Source organism: Aspergillus niger, assembly GCF_000002855.4.
Source record: "Aspergillus niger supercontig An07".
In the NCBI taxonomy this organism is placed as follows: domain Eukaryota; kingdom Fungi; phylum Ascomycota; class Eurotiomycetes; order Eurotiales; family Aspergillaceae; genus Aspergillus; species Aspergillus niger.
In genome coordinates, this window is record NT_166523.1 from 749,546 (window position 1) to 766,064 (window position 16,519).

Consider the following 16,519-nt stretch of genomic DNA (forward strand, 5'->3'; position numbering starts at 1 on the left):
GATCTGATAGTTGGGTGAGGTGGGAAGAGAGTGCTATACTAGTTCCGTGTATGGTGGTATAGAGTGGAGAGTAGAGAAGAGTAGTATCCAGAACAAAAATAGCGTTGAGCTTACTATGCCATTCTCTCAGGGGCAAAACAAGAATATATAATACACAGTATACAACGATCTTCGACAATCCATTATCGGCAAGTCCCGCATCGTTTCAATGTTCTCATACCTGAATGATGAAAGAATGGGTGGTTGTTCCATTTGTATACTATATTGGTGGTAGGGTATGGTTTCCGGGGCCGGGCACATGATGTTGGAGTGAGATGAATGTGATGGGGTCATTGGAGGATTATAAGAGGGGATCCTGTATTTGGCGTTAGAGTGATGGAAGTGACGAAATCAGAGGAATGAGAGCGGAAGATCATGGGGATTGGGACGGACTCAGCTGGTTCGGGTTCATACTTTGCAGGAGATCAAGTGATGCGGGTTGGGGCGCTGTCAGGTGAGTGTTGTTGCTGCTTACTAGTAGTAATACTCGGGTGAGACTGTTGGGTGAGGGAAGTCCATATCTGCAGATACCGGTCGTGATTGTTTCTTTATACTTTGGCAATGATAGGAACCGAAGAAAAATAGGAGGAAGTACCCGATTATCCTATGGATGTGAGATGGATAATTACTAGAATAACGGACTGTCTGCTCAGAAGTTTTGCCTGAGATTCAGTCATTGGGTAGACAGTAGTATCATCTATGTGGTCACATGATAAAGCTCTGAAGTACATGAAATAATATCTTCCTGCTCTAGGACCAGTGGTATAGCTTACTAGATGCTACATTAGCAAAATTATTTGTCTCTTTGGTATAGCATACTATTGTGGTCATGTGTGGTCAACTGCTGTGCGCTGGCCTGATTATTCTCCCGATAATGCTGCAGGGCATATCTAGAATATATAAGCAAGCAAGATCTTCATGAATATGAGATCTAGGTCAGAATCAAAACCCCAAACTACAACAAGCAATATTTCAAAGGACACTGTTGGTCAATAGTTTCGAAAAAACCATTTATCCTATTGGTGGCTCACCATCACACCCCCATGGCCAACGTAGTTCTCTAGGTAGTAGATGTGCTGCCACCCGTATTCTGTCCCCAGTTAACACCGTTAATAGCGCGCGATCTTCGGAGTAGAGACTGCCCGTAACATGGCATTGGCGCGTTCGGATCCATCCAGCCCTTCTTCCCGTCCACCATCGCGAACCTGACCAATGTGTCCCAATAGTCGTCAGTGGGGATGAAAGGGCACTCGAATCTCCATTCAACTTGGAGCCGTGCATTGCGTGCACTCTCATGTCCCAGAGTATTATCATTTGGCTCAGAAGAAGGAATATGTGCTATTACTTCAACCGTGCCCCCATAACTGGCTTCGCGTGCCAGGCGCCTTATGTAGAGTTTCATCGCGGCGTACTCTTCCTCCCCAAAAGATACTACTTTGTGCAGTGACCAGCTGGGTAAACCATATTATTAGTATAAGATAGAGAGAACTGAGGGGGAATGAGCAGATTAATATTACCTTCGGTCTTTTTCTGCACTGCCATATAGTCAGTTGTATAGCCAACTTTCCAGCATATTCTCGGGATTGTCCTGTCTCCGGTTTGGGATTTGCCGGGAGTAACCTGTCCTTTCAGCACTGGTTGATGCCGAAATATATCTGATTCCAGACACCTTTGTACAGTCAACCCAAAGATCAAAATCAACGTTTTTGACCTGTTTGTCTGTGATATGTGTTCCCAGGATTTGGATTGAGGCCTTGGGTGGAGAATTCAACTTTTCTCTCAGAGAAGATATCCTAGTTTCTGCAAGTTCGGCCATGGTTATTTGTCTTCTTGGAATTCGTAATAATGGGGGATAGACAAAATTGAAGTGGTATGTGGGATTTTTTTTTTCTTAAAAAAAAAAAAAAAAAAAAAATCTTCTAGGGGTATATATGACTGACATGACTGAAGAGATGCGTCAGTCTTGCGAGCTACTTCGGATTATGGATCCGGCTCAGCTACCTCATATTATTGTCTCGGTTTGACGAAAGAAGCTGAGGAAGAAACTATATGTAAATAATGTTGGTAACAGTTGTTTTGTTTGAGTAGATGGTGACATGTATCCATGTCGCATAGTAAAACTTCCTCTCGACACTAACAGATTTCTGCCTGAGCAATAGGAGAATTACCATCTACATACTCCATCAACATGATTCCTCTCTTCCCAACAACCTGTCTCCTCCTCTCCCTCCTCTTCATCCTCATCCAGCACCGCAAGGCCATTCGCTCTATATTCCGGAAACATACTCCTCGGAGTTACACCCGTCTCCCCATCCACGAACACGAAGTCGAACTAGATCATCTTCACCGGTATGTATACTACAACTACAACACCCCACGTCGCTCGACCAATCACATCAGCTCCATCCTTAGAATCTCACCCATCCTACTAAACTTACCAGGCACATCAAGCAATGAGAATTACACCCCACGCACAATGTCATGGATGAAAGATGACTAACAATACTACATCCCGTTGCAGTGATTATCGTCTCACCACCAATAGCCCTGCTTATCCCCCCGCAACCCCTCTCTCTCGATACTTCGACCCAGATACATCCGTCATATACCCGGAGGTCATGGAGCCGCCCTTTCCATCTATTCCGGAAATGGAAGAAGATTATTATTCGGCGGATGGAGTTGAAGATGAAGGGGAATGGGTCAATGGGATGGTGGATTCGGTGGTGAAGTGGGTGGTGGAACAGGTACAGGAGGGGCCTTCTTCATCTGATACTACTACTACCATTTGATCTGATGGGTTTCTTTGTTGTCGCTATGGGATAATACATAACAGAGAACATGCCGAGGCCCTGGTGTGTGAGGGAAAATAGGTCACATTATTATGATCTACTTCTAGGGACCTCACGCGATCGCGGGCCTACATCACCGCCGATCCCGAATATTAAAGCCCTGCAACCTGCAAGCCACGGCTTCTGCATGGCTTTGTGGCAGTGGTCAGCCTGGTGCCTTGGCTCTGGCTTGGTTGGATCTAATAAGCGCCACGAGCGGACTTGATCGCGAAGAAGTTCAGTCGTTCATTTTCGTCTATCATGTAATCTACCGTTCATATGTATCGCTGTAAGTTGAAATGTACAGATCATAAAATGCCATCTATATCATCAAAAGCCTACGGGGCGCAGTAGCCGCCGTCAACCACAATGTCTGCTCCAGTGGTGTAGCTGGATGCATCCGATGCCAGGTACAGATACGCGCCCTTCAGCTCCTCGGGTTCTCCCTCGCGACCCATGGGAATCTTGTCCTTCCAGATGCCCTTGACATCATCTGGGATGAAATTCGAGATCTCTGTCGCAATGTATCCGGGAGAAACGGTGTTGGCACGCGCAAACTTAACCCACTCGACAGCCAGCGACTTGCCTGCATAGGGGATTAGTACAGTGCAAGTCTATGCCTACAAGGTTATTCCACTTACAAAGATGGATGACACCCGCTTTGGAGGCGTTGTATGCTGCCTGCATCTGAGGGAAGTTGACAATGTGACCGCTCATGGAAGCGGTGGCCACAAAGCTGCCATAGGTGAAGTTGTTGAGCGCGTTACCATTGATATCGGTGCCCTCCTCCTTTTGTCTCCTCCAGTGGGTTGCCGCTGCCCTGGCGCAGTAGAAAGTTCCGTTCAGGTCGACGTCGACAACACTCGAGTAGTGGTCCAGTGGACCGTCAACCATGGGACCTTTAGTCCAGGGGATACCGGCATTGGCGATGAAAACGTCTAGTCGGCCATTGAAGTCTTTCACAACCTGGTCAACGGCCGCCTGCACGGCTTCGGGCTTGGTGATTTCGACCTTGTACGCCTGGGCTAGATTGAGCGTTAGTAAAGTATGTCTGACGGTAAGTGGGGAAAATGGTTTGAGGGCTACTGACCCTGGACACCATACTTGGAGGCAATTTCCGCGGCCCGCTCGATGCAGTTGGGGTTGCTGCTATACCACAAGGCCACATTTGCACCAGCTTCAGCCAGGCCAATAGCTACGGAAAGGCCGATGCCAGCACCGGCGCCGGTAACGATGGCAGTCTTGCCCTTCAGTGAGAACATGCTCAGCAAGCCGGGGTGGGCTGGAGCGGTAGTGTTGTTATGGACAAATAGTCCATTTTCCACAGGGTTGGCAGCCATTACTGGGTCTATTGGTCGGAGAGGGGAGTAAAAAAAGAGAATTCTTGAGGAGAAGGCAGGAGAACGAGGTGAAGATGAGAGACGGCCTAGCCAGGCGGCAGGCAGCTTTATACCGCGGATTGGAGCTTAGATATACACCGCTACAGTCATCAACGAAAACACTATTAGGACAGCAAGCCCACTAGGAGACCCCCGCGCCGGTGAGGGGTCGACTGGGCCATTGCCCCCCCTCTATGCAAATGGTTGGCTCCTTCTCTGGAGTCGCATTATTCAGAGTTTGGGTTGGCTATCGAGGATAAGTCTAGTTGCCCCGACTGGCCACGCTGACTCCATCCAGCTTTCTCGTCTGGTGGGTTATGGTGACGCTAAGCGGTCCCAGAGTCTCCAAGGCGGGTGAAATGGCCCAGACTGGGGAATTCGGGCGTGGGTTGACAACAGGCGCCCCATGCCCTGCTTCTGTAGCATTCGTTTGTCTTCTTTATCTCACCGAGAGTCCCCATCGGTATCGGGATCGGGATTCTTTTGGCATATGACGCCGTTCATCAGACGATGACCTCGGAAACATCAGGAGACACGAGATCTGAACGCCGAGTACTATGTCGAGGTTGATCAACATCGTCTGTTTCTCCAAATCCGAGAGGCCGGCGGATCCGGACTCGGTGTATTTCCGTCCTGTACCCCGTGACAGCGGCTGCCCGATTGGGGTCTCCCGGGGAATCTCCACTTCCACCTCCACTTGCGCTTTTACCACGCGAAGCTGCGAAGAAGGATAGACACGCGCAGGGAGCTGCGTTGCTAAAGCATATGTTTCATGGCCTCAGCGATACTCATGGTTTTGTCAGGCTCAAGCCTGCATGCGGCGCCATATGGCATGCCAAGAAAAACAGCTGGATTCCCTCCAACCAGGACGTACAGTTCTAACAAAGTAGTAGTAGTACTTGCTGTTGCTAACTAATAGTACGAAAGATGGTTGTTCGCACGATAACGGTCTCCATGAAGAGGGAATAGTTGGAATCTCCCAGGTTCCACGAGCTCCAGGAGTGCTCAATCCTTGATTGTTTCGCTAACATTCTTCCAGTTATCAGTGGAAACTCTACGGCCTCCTGTAGATCTGCTTGCATCTTGGCGATGGTCTACTCTCGAGTTATCTTCTGAATTGAGACATCACAGGAATTCTGGGACCGAGCTTCAGTTTGATGAGACCTCCCTCTTGCCAGTTAGTAGCCTGCCGGGGAGGATGGTTGGTTGACATCGCAGCATTCCTCGCGAGCCGACAATAATGCTACCACATTCCCATGCCCCAGCCGGCTGCCATAACAAACGCAATGCTCCCTCACGAGCGCGCGTTTCCTCCCATCCATCATGGATCTCTCTGTTCTCTGATTATTCTTGTCCTGGCGTTTCCGTGGCTAGCAATTGCTACTCTTGCCTGGTCTTCGGCGCCGTTGAATGCCGTCCGGAACCTTTGTGGAACTGGTATAGACACTGGGCCAGGTACCAGCTCGAGTGTATGGGTTAACGCATCTTCACAAGTCTAAAGGAACCAGGGTCTGCCAGCTCTGGCACCGAAAGCAGGAAGAAGCGACAATGCCGCCATTGACCACGGTAATAGCGATAGCCGTGAGCTGCTCCGTCGTCTTTATAGTTTCTGCTATAGTTGGCACGGTCATCTGGATAAGAGTCCGTCAGGATCGTCTGTCGCTGGCGGTGGCAAACGCGAAGCAGGATGGATATGCTCTGCAACAATACCAGGAGGAGACGCTGACGGAACTCTCGCGGGAGGAGGGCACCGCATTGCGACAGTATGGACAGCTCCCATACGGAAAGCCGTCTGAGTGGGGAGTTCTTTCATCTCGCGAGAGTCTCATCCAATCCCCTGCGGACTCCGACACGTCATCTCCTTTGGATGAAAAAGCCCGTGACATACGTCGTTCACTATCGCGGTCCCTTTCAAGCCGCTCAGCGCGACTGTCACGACATCTCCTAGGACCACAACGCCTCAGCTCACTGTCTCCACTGACAGAGCATTCAGAGAAGCGGCAATCGACTTCACCGACAGTATCTGGAATTGATGATGGCGTGCCGAACTCTGCTGTCGAGGGTGCGTTCGAGCTGGCAACGGAGACCACACCGCGGCATACTCCAGACCGCGAAGAAGAGCAATTGAGAGCAAGTCTCACCAGCCGGCCAGGCTCTGGGGCATGGCCACTGAAGCATCATAGGGAGCGGTCCGGCAGCCTGTACCCGCTCATGGAGGATAAACAGGACGGTTGCAACCCATCAAATAGCAGGGTACGAGGGGGAAGCATCACTGCTCAAACGGCCGGGTCTGCACCCGAGCAACCTGTACCCCCACCACCATGTGCCTATCCACCAAATCGCTTCCGTTTGTCAAGGAACGACTCGACCTGCCTCTCATCGTTGAGCCTCGAAACCGCAGACAGCTCTATTTTGGAAGACAGCAGAAGAACGTCAACAAATGTCGACAGTACTTTCACATCGCCAGCTCTGCCTCCGTGTCCTACGTTCGCGCCGTTTGATGCCAACGATGTCGGACGGATGGAATATGACCGAAGAGGTCTTGGGGTAATTCCAGCTGTACCATCTCAATTCGTCTTTCCGTCAAGTTCTGGCACCGCGTGGGAAGCCCAGAGGCTCGAATCGCCCCGCAGCTCTCCGCGTCGGAGCTTGACCACACGGAGTCCGAATCATTCGTCGGAACGCATCAGTCCATCGCCACGACGGAGCGAGTCTCTCACTGATAACAAAGCCAAGCGAGACTCGTCCCTGTGGGTGAAGCCTCTGGATCTGAGCCGTCCACCTTCCCTCAATCCAGTACCTAATGGAGCCTTGGTGCCACACTTCAGTCAAATGCAGCGGCGTTCGATGTATAGCGATCAGCGGAAAGAGCTCGATCCATTTTACAATGTGATGAGCAATTCTGTCATGAGCACTGATCCCCGATTGAAGCCTAGTTCTACTGGAATTCCGGATGGTCCTCTGCTAGGCCCGAATAGCCATCTTAAACCCCCTCTTCCCTCTGCACTCAAAGGAAGCAGTGGCACTCGCAAAGGCCATCGGCGGCAGAACTGCGTTCGGATCTCAATACATCCTCCAATCACCTTTAGTGGCCCAGTGTTCTCGCCCACGGCCGAGGAGCCCGAGGAGACCGAAGAGATCGATACCAGCCGGGCACAAGTTCCAAATTCATCAATCTCTCAAATTTCACTTCAGTCCAACGGTTCAGGCCTTTCAGTGAGTCGATTCAGCCAAGACGAGCAGCAGAAGGAGAACCCGCGAGTTACGGAGATTACAGCTGAGCCACCCCGCAACTCGCAGGCAGGACCGCCCAAGCTTAGCGTGAACTCCCCTACCGATGCCGGGGAACGCACTCTGAGTATTATGGACATGGAGAAGTCCCTGCCTGATCTTGTGACGACTCTACCGCCCCCCAAGATTGATACCAGCCTGTCGAAGACGCCATCTCCGGAAAAGAATAGTCCGGTCTGGATGATTCCACATTACAACAGCTCACCAACGGGTTTTGAAAACTCCTCGAACCCTGGCAGTCCGCGCCGTACAGCCGTCAAGGGACCGCGTCAACCTCCGCCACGATCAACAGCACGCAGCAGCTTCCGCTCACTGAATCCCCTTGATGATAATGCCATGACGCAGTCAAGTCCGCCGATGCGTCATTCGCGTGGTCCCAGTATGGGCAAGGAACCAGTTAGAAATGCAGCCGAATCACCATTGCGTCCGAAGAATGACCCCCAAAACATGGTGGCTCCGCGGTACCACGGTAGTCCGCATCAGATTGTTTCTCCGATCAGACACTCTCAGGCGCAGCTCTGGCGGCCAGCGGCCGCTGTGCCAAAACCGCCAACTGCGAACAGCGGTATCATAGTTCCCATTTGGGAAGACCGGGCTTCGGAACCCAAGGGAAAGGGTCCGCGGACTTCTTCAGTTCTTTCGCCCAGCGAACATTCAGCACAAGTTGGGCGGGCAAAGAGCCACCGATTAAAGCCCGGCCCCGGCAGTGCCCGACACGGATTTCGAACCCCGACGAAAAAGCCTGTTGGACTGGGAATTGGAGCAGCTACACCGGGAAGCTTGTATGATGGGGATGGGTTCCTGAAAGAATAGGTGCATGGAAGGACTGATAGTTGGCAGCGGCGTTGATTGTTTCTCGTGTTTCCTTTGCTTGGCTAGCGTGCGGGCGTGTCTACCCTCCACTGTAAAGATGAACGTAGGTAATTGGTAGGACTAATAAAAATACCTTAATCTAAACATGATGGCCATGATCTTCTCGAAGCACTCAGTAATTGATCTGTTTCATAACAAGCTACTAGCATCTATCATTACAGGAATATTCCCCAACATACACCTATGCATACATACACCATAGGTAAGTAGAGATACAAACAAATAGGAGCAAAGAGCCCAAGAGAGGAGGAGAGAAAGAGTCCTTCTAGTCTGTCCTCCTCCACTTCGTCTCCTCCCCTCCATTTCCATCCCCATTAACACCCTCCTGCCCATCAACCGCCCCCTCATCCTCCTCCCTCTGCCTCACTGTCCCAGCCCCCGGCCCCAAAGGCAACGTCGGCTCCTCACCACCGGCAATCCAATTTCCCTCCTCATCAAAAAATTCATGCATATTCTCCGCCGTAATCCATCCCGAACTCCCCTCGACCGGCGGCGGCAACCCGCCCTCCGCACTGCCCATCGACACTAACCCAGATTGAAATGCACCTTCCTCTCCTTCATAATCATCCTCGTCCTCATCACCGGGCTCAACCGGATCCGGGTGCAGATTCGAGCACGCAGACACAGCAGCGTAGAGGGTCTGGGTGGGCGTTTCGGGCTTTTCGTCCCCTTCCTCGGCGGGGGAAGAAGATTCTTGGGTGGGGGTCTCCGGGACGACTGTTACTGTGAGGGCGTCTTCTTCGTCGTCGGCGGAGGTGTAGGAGGAGGTAGTCGGGTTGGCGATTTGCATGTACAGGCCTTGCACTTGGTCTTCGGAGCTGGGGAGCTGGAGGCGCTGGATGGCGTGGAGGGAGATGGAGGGGTAGGGGATTGAGAGGCCGGTGTTGGTTGTGGGGTTGTGGAGGAGGAATTTTCTGGGTTGTTATTAGCATCTCTTGCATACAGTTCTGGTTGTGGAGGGATGAAAGATTGGTTAGGTCGGGCTACTCACTCAGACGTAACCCACACGTTCACACCGGGAATGACGATCTCCTTGTCTCCCTCTTCTTCAGTGGTGCCATTTGCGGTGGAGGCTTCGCGCAGAGCACCTAGTGCTGGGACTGCGAGGGCTTCGCGCTCCAGGAGCACGAGTTTGCAGTTTTGGTGGTGGGAGTAGAGGATTGGCGGACCGGAGTGGAAGGAGCTTGGGGTGCGGGATTGGTGTTCGGCGAGGGGGATGAAAGTTGTTGTGTCGGGGGGTGCAGCGATGGATTCCATTTTGGAGGACGGAGTTGCTAGTTTCGAGGTGTGAGGTTGAGGAAGTGTGGTGGTGGTGAGAGAGGAGGGAAGAAAAGAAGATGATGGAGCTTTTGCGGGCGGAGCAAAGCTAGATTATCAGTAGCTGATGATGGCAGTTGATATCCGCCGGGCGGGTGGGGGGTCTACCACGGTTTGTTTCTACGTCGGTTTCGCTGCTTTGGATAGGTGTACTCTTGCGGAAATTATTTGGGAATATGTGATGTTATTATGATTGATGCTAGGCTCGTTTATTGGTGATTGTTTGAGCTAGCTGCTTATGGGTACCAGATATGGTTATATGGCTGTGCTCTTGCTGGCGCAGGTTGCGGACTGCCGCGGTTCAGCTAGTTCAGATGCACAGCGCCCTGCACTGGTGATCTCTTGCAGATTATGGTGCGCACAAGCTTGAACTTTATCCTGGCATGAGACGAAGGAGTGCGCTACTATCCCCGCCAAAGCAAGGGCCCATAGCATCCACCTGCAGCGGTTTCAGCAGCCACAGCGCGGTTCATGGCCTTCCCCGAAGCCACCCCCGGTATGTTGTATTTCAAAACATCTGCGCGCAGCTCTCATTTCACGTCCAGTCCACCAAATGCTCTATCCAATTCTTCACCTTCATCTCGTGGTACCATGGACGGTAGTGCGGCCGCACTGGGGTCGGAGAACGAGCTGTCTAAGAGACTAGGTTGAGGTTGGCCCTGTGCTCTAGGGCCAGCAGCCGCGTTACTCGGTTGAAGTAGTTTCTCGTCTCTGTCTAGCCATCCGGGAGCCACACGTCGCTTCTCTGCCAGGTCGCGCTGGGTGATTGAGTCCTCCCAGCCCCGGATTGCCTTCTCGGCTTCGGCGCGCGTTTTGTTCAGGTGCTGCTCAAGGGCGTTGCAGGATGCTAGGATTTCTTCTGGGGAGGCAGCATGCTCGCCACTTGCTGAGACCACGTAGCGAGGTTTGACATCGGGGTTACTTGAGTCGACTGTTACTGAAGGGGGGATGGTCGAGGGAACGGACTTGTAGGTGTAGGGGAGAGTGACGGAAGTGGGGAGATTGATGAAGGGGGAAACGGTCAGGGGGACCTGAGCCAGTAGGGGATGGGGGCCTGTCTTAGTCAGTTGATAAGCCAAACAGGAGATGGAAGACGTTACTGACGATAGGACTCATACATGGTGGATGATGGATTGAATTGAGAGTAACAGGAGAGAGCGAGGAGAGACAAGACAAAGAGTATCTCCGTCTACATGAGTAATGATGGCATGAATTCCCCCGCGGGCGGCGTAATTAATTACAGGGACTGTAACGAAGCGGGAGTTATCCGCCGGCTGAGAATTACCGTATTTACGGTTGGTCTGACGTCGAGGGAGTCTCTCGCAATGAAGGGAGGGAGAGAGATTAGATTCAATGAATCTTAGAGCACGAAGAGGGGGGGGCTAGTTACTTAGTAGTTTGCATCTTACACGGTAATTGGCTTATTCTTCCGAGCCCATCATTTCTAGCGACTCTCTGCAGAAAAGGTGGTCAGGCTGTCTTTTCAGCCTCTTTTCTCCAGCCTTGACGATATCGAGCTGAAGGCCGACCATCTCCTATTCGGGTTGCACTGCCCGGCGCCTCTCCCCATCTTCCTCCTCTTCGCTCGTCCCTCTCGTCTTGTCCCTGACCCACGCTTTAGCCTCAATTTTTCCAACCCTATTTCGCTCCCCTCCTTGTCATCTTCGGCATCGCCACCTCGTAGGATTTTTGGTGATCCGTCCAGCTTGTTCCTACAACGGCCAGTCCTCGCGATCTCCGCCTGTCTCGTGTGTGAAATCCAATCCCGCCGCCGCTTAACCCCCCACCAACAACTGGCCTCCGCGCTGGTGTCTTTCCCCTTTTCTTCGCCTCCTCGCAACCCCCCGGGGCACGACGTTCTTGTGATTTCCCCAGATCCAAGATCTACGTCCTCCCTGTCACTTGAGTCACCATGGATCGCACTATCGCGCGTGCGGTGACGGATAAAAAGCCGGTCCCGGAGATCGACTTTACGTTACATGTTATGGAAGATGGCACTCAGGTGTCGACCTTGGAGCGAGTAATTAAAGGTAACGCCACAATGATTTTCTTCATACCATCCTTCTACTTTATTATCGGGATGAACGCCCTTCTAATTACTCTATGGTCTTTCAGAGGTGCAAGCGCCGGCGTTGAACACCCCGCCGGACGACCTGTTCTGGTCTCGTGAAGACCCTTCAAAGCCCAACCTGCAGTTCCTCAAGCAGCACTTCTACCGCGAAGGTCGTCTCACTGAAGATCAGGCGCTATGGATCATACAGGCCGGTACTCAGCTTCTCAGGGCTGAACCCAACCTGCTGGAGATGGATGCGCCCATCACCGTGTGCGGTGATGTTCACGGACAATATTACGATTTAATGAAGCTCTTCGAAGTCGGGGGAGATCCGTCCGAGACGCGCTATCTCTTCCTCGGTGATTATGTGGATAGAGGTTACTTCAGTATTGAGGTTCGTCTGATCGCAAACTGTCTGGTAATTGCCACACCCACTGACTCGCGTGCTACAGTGTGTCCTGTATCTCTGGGCTCTGAAGATCTGGTATCCGAATACGCTTTGGCTCCTGCGGGGTAATCACGAATGTCGGCACTTGACGGACTACTTCACCTTTAAGCTCGAGTGCAAGCACAAATACAGCGAGCGCATTTACGAGGCTTGCATTGAATCGTTTTGCTCCTTGCCGCTGGCGGCGGTCATGAATAAGCAGTTCCTCTGTATCCATGGAGGTCTCAGCCCCGAGCTGCACACTCTGGAAGACATCAAGGCGGTATGTTATAGGCTGAACACTACATCGGTTGGACTGGTGGCTGACTTAGCGACAGATTGATCGCTTTAGGGAGCCCCCGACTCATGGCTTGATGTGCGACATCCTCTGGGCCGATCCTCTGGAAGACTTTGGGCAGGAGAAGACTGGAGATTACTTCATCCACAACAGCGTCCGCGGATGCTCGTATTTCTTTTCGTACCCCGCGGCGTGCGCGTTCCTCGAAAAGAACAATCTCCTCTCCATCATTCGTGCGCACGAGGCACAAGATGCCGGTTACCGCATGTACCGCAAGACACGTACGACCGGTTTCCCCAGTGTCATGACCATCTTCAGTGCTCCCAACTACCTGGATGTCTACAACAACAAGGCCGCCGTCCTGAAATACGAGAACAACGTCATGAATATCCGACAGTTCAACTGCACGCCTCACCCGTACTGGCTCCCCAACTTCATGGACGTCTTCACCTGGTCTCTTCCCTTCGTCGGTGAGAAGATTACGGACATGCTTATTGCCATTCTCAACACCTGCTCTAAGGAGGAGCTTGAAGATGATACCCCCACGTCGGTCTCGCCCACCGCCGCACCCCCCTCTCCTCCTGCAGCGATGGATGTTGAGAGCAGCGAGTTCAAGCGACGTGCGATCAAGAACAAGATTCTTGCCATTGGACGTCTGTCGCGTGTATTCCAGGTGTTGCGTGAAGAGTCCGAGCGGGTCACTGAACTCAAGACCGCTGCTGGAGGTCGTCTCCCGGCGGGTACTCTGATGCTGGGAGCGGAGGGTATCAAGCAGGCTATTACCAACTTCGAAGATGCTCGCAAGGTCGATCTGCAGAATGAACGTCTGCCCCCTTCGCAGGAGGAGGTCATTCGACGCAGCGAGGAAGACAGACGCATTGCCCTTGAGCGGGCGCATCATGAGGCAGAAAACGATGCCGGGCTGGCAACTGTGGCCAGGCGGATTAGCATGTAAGTGAAGCAGAACGATTGTTCCGGACCATCGTACTAACAATTTCCAGGTCGGCGGGATCGGGCAAGACTCGGCGACAAAGGGATGCTACTCGGGACTCTCGAGAAGCATGAGCGATTAGGAAGTAACTGGGTGTTCCATCTGAACCAGCATCTTTCGAAGCGGCATGCAGAGGTACTGCATTTCGGGGTACTATTTACTCCGTGTATGGGCCGAATCAACTGTCACCCCAAAAACGCGAGCGTGGTGACAGTTGCAGTTGAGTAGCTCCTATACATTGTCGCGAGAGATTACTGTATTGCATAATGGAGAGGTGGACAGGGGGGGGGGGCTTTTGTGTAATTCCTGCACAGCAATCGAGCGTCCGTGACGACTCGACCATGAGTTGATGAATCGATACACCATGAATTGAGCTGTTCGTATTGTACAGACTAGTTTATTAAAATAGTCAATCTGATTACTGTGGATTATCGTTACCCCATACTCAGCCACTCTTTCAAATCTAAGCTATAAGCTACGCTACGCCAAGACCGCCGAAAGTCCCGCGCCAGAATCTCCGACCGGCCCTGCCTACATCCTCCACCACCTCCTCCCCCATCCCATCCTTCTTCACCAAATACGCAGTCAATGCCTCCCAAACTCCGCGGCACGCTCTCCAAGAGCCTGTCGCAGATTCAAGACTCCTCCTCATCCTCCTCATCAGTATTCTACTGCCCGTCTTGTTCCACTTGGCGCCGTTCCCTCTCCTCGCGTCGAACCCGACTACAATTACCACAGCAACAACATCAACAACAATCATGGGCATCCTTGCAGCGTAGCGGCATTGCGACCACTTCTGTCGTTCACACAAGACATATCCCTCCCCGATTGAAGGATCTACATGAAGCTTTGAACCGGGTCAAGGATGTTGCGCCGGAGCAGGTGAATTTGAGTCGGTTGCAGCTTGCGTTGAGGGGATTGGAGAGTGAGAAGCCGGTTGTTAGAGTTGCGGGTAGGTCTTTCTCTTCTCTCTCTCTCTTCTAGTATTTCATGTTTTGGTTGGGGAATGCTAATGATTGGGCCAGTTCTGGGTTTGAATGATGCGACTGCGGCGCGCAGGCTCGTTCGGTTGTTGTTAGCGGATCCGTTGAATTCGAGGGAGAGCTGGGAGGATGCATTGGATGCGTATGGTGAGGATACGGAGAGGGGATTGTTGATTCGGTAGGTCCACATTTACAAACACATGGTATTAAGAATGGGGGGCTAGGTACTAAGATATATGCAGGTACGGCGAAGTCTCCGAAACAATCCCCAACGATCTCCTCCCTACGATCTCGGTGCCCTCGCCCATTCTGAAGAAGGGAAATTTGGAAATCCTCGTTACGACGCTCGGTGCTGAGTCGGCTGGAGTCGCGGACGCTACTCAGTCTCACCCGTTCACGGCTGACACCTTCCTCGTGCCTACGGTTACGATCCGCACGTCGCATTCCGGCCGGCATAATATGGTGCGGTATCCTGTGCATCGGAGCATTGTATGCGGTAGCGGTGTCGATGGGTTTCTGGCGTATAGCGGGCTGATGGCGCGGTCGGACTTGAAGAAAGAAGCTGTGTCGGTCTTTGGGGCTATTGAGCTGGCGGTCACGGAGCCACAGAAGTACGACGGCCGGGTCGCGTTCGTGGACATTGACAAGGCGGATGAGGCGTTGGCAACATTCCGAGAGTCAGTGCAGAATGCGTCGCTCTACGAACGCGGCTGGAACAGCAGTGGTGTGCAGCCAGTGGTGGACTGGTTGTCTTCGCTGCGAGCTGAGGAAGGGACGCTGGATCCGTCCTTGCGGACGTTGATCACTTCTCTTTTGGATGCCGCGGAGGCGGGTGCAGCCGCTGCTGAGAAGAGAAAGCTGTTGGAGCAGGAGAGTGGCGCTGTGTCGTGGGAGACTCGCGATATGCTTGAACGATCCGTGTCCGAGTGGGCGGAGCGCGGGCACACGGAGCTCCGCAGCTCACTCGAGGAAGGGTTTGCCAGCAAGCCGTGGCGCGGACTGGCTTGGTGGAAGCTGTTCTGGCATGTGGACGACGTGGGAATGATCACGTCGGAGATTCTGGACCGGAAGTACCTGCGTCAGGCCGAGAAAGAGGTCATCTGGACTGCCGGCCGGTTCCAGCAGGCCGGATTGACCGATGCGACTCCCATGCAAGAGGAGCAGACGTCCTGGCCAGCACAGATTGCGACCAGTCGTCGCCGGCTCATGGAGACGACAGTGCCGTCGCTGCAGGCATTGGCGCAGCGTCTGGTCTTGTTTAGCATGTCCACGACCACCCTGACCTCGGCATTGTCAGCGCTAACCTACGTCTCGCTGCCGGCTGCCACCATCTACGAGACCTGCACGATGGCCGCCATCGGTTTGATCTACTCGCTACGCCGCCAACAGCGCAAGTGGGAGTCCGCGCGACACTGGTTCGAGAACGAAGTGCGCGAAGACGGCCGCACCGCGCTGCTGGAGACGGAGACGCAGCTGCGCGAGACCGCCCGCGAGGGTGGCCGACAGGTCGAAGAGGTGACGGCGGAGAAGGACGCCAGAGAGACGATCGAGCGCGCACGCGCAGCTCTGAAGGAGCTCCAGTAGAGGCAGTTGCCAGCAGATAGGGTACCTAGCTAAGCATGTCATGTACAATAGACTCATCCCATCATCCACCTTCCCATATCTGACCCATAACTTAATCCCCCCCTAACTAAGTTCAATACTCCCCTCCGGTACCCCCTTATAACTCCTCAACCTCCTCGCCAAAAACTCCATCACGGGTCTCATCTCATCCGCATTCCGGGGCATCCCATCCCCGCGCCTCTTATACCTGCTCACCTCAACGAACTCAAACCACTCCTTCGTCCTCCTCACGCCCGCAGCACTCACAGCCGTACTCCTCTCCCCTCCATCTTCCTTCCCCGCAACAACCAACACCGGCGTCCTACTCTTCCCAGTCCCAGACGCAGGTGCTTTCCCAGATAACCCCACCGGCGCCCCAATCGACACCACACCTCCCAGTTCCCGATCCCCATCTTTAACCCCCTCCGAAAAATCCTT

At 52.9% G+C, this 16,519-nt stretch overlaps 11 protein-coding genes across 11 annotated transcripts; 5 read left to right on the forward strand and 6 right to left on the reverse strand.

Moving 5' to 3' along the window:
• Positions 1 to 126: 126 nt before the first annotated feature.
• An07g03530 (hypothetical protein) lies at positions 127 to 333 on the reverse strand (the record flags this gene model as incomplete). Its single annotated transcript, XM_059748353.1, has 1 exon — positions 127 to 333. One exon carries the CDS (start codon positions 331 to 333, stop codon positions 127 to 129), a length of 207 nt encoding a protein of 68 aa, XP_059600898.1.
• A 766-nt stretch (positions 334 to 1,099) lies between these two features.
• Positions 1,100 to 1,581, reverse strand: An07g03540 (uncharacterized protein; the record flags this gene model as incomplete). Its single annotated transcript, XM_059748354.1, has 2 exons — positions 1,100 to 1,452; positions 1,557 to 1,581. The coding sequence occupies 2 exons, from the start codon at positions 1,579 to 1,581 to the stop codon at positions 1,100 to 1,102; spliced, it is 378 nt and encodes a 125-aa protein (XP_059600899.1).
• Positions 1,582 to 2,227: 646 nt separating this feature from the next.
• Positions 2,228 to 2,496, forward strand: An07g03550 (uncharacterized protein; the record flags this gene model as incomplete). Its single annotated transcript, XM_059748355.1, has 2 exons — positions 2,228 to 2,388; positions 2,481 to 2,496. The coding sequence occupies 2 exons, from the start codon at positions 2,228 to 2,230 to the stop codon at positions 2,494 to 2,496; spliced, it is 177 nt and encodes a 58-aa protein (XP_059600900.1).
• A 35-nt stretch (positions 2,497 to 2,531) lies between these two features.
• On the forward strand, positions 2,532 to 3,160 carry An07g03560 (uncharacterized protein; the record flags this gene model as incomplete). Its single annotated transcript, XM_059748356.1, has 2 exons — positions 2,532 to 2,783; positions 3,038 to 3,160. 2 exons carry the CDS (start codon positions 2,532 to 2,534, stop codon positions 3,158 to 3,160), a joined length of 375 nt encoding a protein of 124 aa, XP_059600901.1.
• A 45-nt stretch (positions 3,161 to 3,205) lies between these two features.
• On the reverse strand, positions 3,206 to 4,207 carry An07g03570 (uncharacterized protein; the record flags this gene model as incomplete). The annotated part of the gene is made up of 3 exons (XM_001391403.3): positions 3,206 to 3,453; positions 3,509 to 3,892; positions 3,958 to 4,207. 3 exons carry the CDS (start codon positions 4,205 to 4,207, stop codon positions 3,206 to 3,208), a joined length of 882 nt encoding a protein of 293 aa, XP_001391440.1.
• Positions 4,208 to 4,685: 478 nt separating this feature from the next.
• On the reverse strand, positions 4,686 to 5,328 carry An07g03580 (uncharacterized protein; the record flags this gene model as incomplete). Its single annotated transcript, XM_059748358.1, is given in 3 exon segments — positions 4,686 to 4,964; positions 5,121 to 5,158; positions 5,160 to 5,328. Coding segments are annotated over 3 exon segments (486 nt in total).
• Positions 5,329 to 5,794: 466 nt separating this feature from the next.
• An07g03590 (hypothetical protein) lies at positions 5,795 to 8,350 on the forward strand (the record flags this gene model as incomplete). The annotated part of the gene is made up of 1 exon (XM_001391405.1): positions 5,795 to 8,350. The coding sequence occupies one exon, from the start codon at positions 5,795 to 5,797 to the stop codon at positions 8,348 to 8,350; it is 2,556 nt and encodes an 851-aa protein (XP_001391442.1).
• Positions 8,351 to 8,470: 120 nt separating this feature from the next.
• Positions 8,471 to 9,667, reverse strand: An07g03600 (uncharacterized protein; the record flags this gene model as incomplete). Its single annotated transcript, XM_001391406.3, has 3 exons — positions 8,471 to 8,534; positions 8,941 to 9,324; positions 9,402 to 9,667. 3 exons carry the CDS (start codon positions 9,665 to 9,667, stop codon positions 8,471 to 8,473), a joined length of 714 nt encoding a protein of 237 aa, XP_001391443.3.
• Positions 9,668 to 10,257: 590 nt separating this feature from the next.
• On the reverse strand, positions 10,258 to 10,847 carry An07g03610 (uncharacterized protein; the record flags this gene model as incomplete). The annotated part of the gene is made up of 2 exons (XM_001391407.1): positions 10,258 to 10,781; positions 10,832 to 10,847. The coding sequence occupies 2 exons, from the start codon at positions 10,845 to 10,847 to the stop codon at positions 10,258 to 10,260; spliced, it is 540 nt and encodes a 179-aa protein (XP_001391444.1).
• Positions 10,848 to 11,639: 792 nt separating this feature from the next.
• An07g03620 (uncharacterized protein) lies at positions 11,640 to 13,570 on the forward strand (the record flags this gene model as incomplete). The annotated part of the gene is made up of 5 exons (XM_001391408.3): positions 11,640 to 11,757; positions 11,843 to 12,174; positions 12,233 to 12,490; positions 12,546 to 13,456; positions 13,507 to 13,570. The coding sequence occupies 5 exons, from the start codon at positions 11,640 to 11,642 to the stop codon at positions 13,568 to 13,570; spliced, it is 1,683 nt and encodes a 560-aa protein (XP_001391445.1).
• A 514-nt stretch (positions 13,571 to 14,084) lies between these two features.
• On the forward strand, positions 14,085 to 16,063 carry An07g03630 (uncharacterized protein; the record flags this gene model as incomplete). The annotated part of the gene is made up of 3 exons (XM_001391409.3): positions 14,085 to 14,448; positions 14,522 to 14,657; positions 14,722 to 16,063. 3 exons carry the CDS (start codon positions 14,085 to 14,087, stop codon positions 16,061 to 16,063), a joined length of 1,842 nt encoding a protein of 613 aa, XP_001391446.1.
• Positions 16,064 to 16,519: the final 456 nt, after the last annotated feature.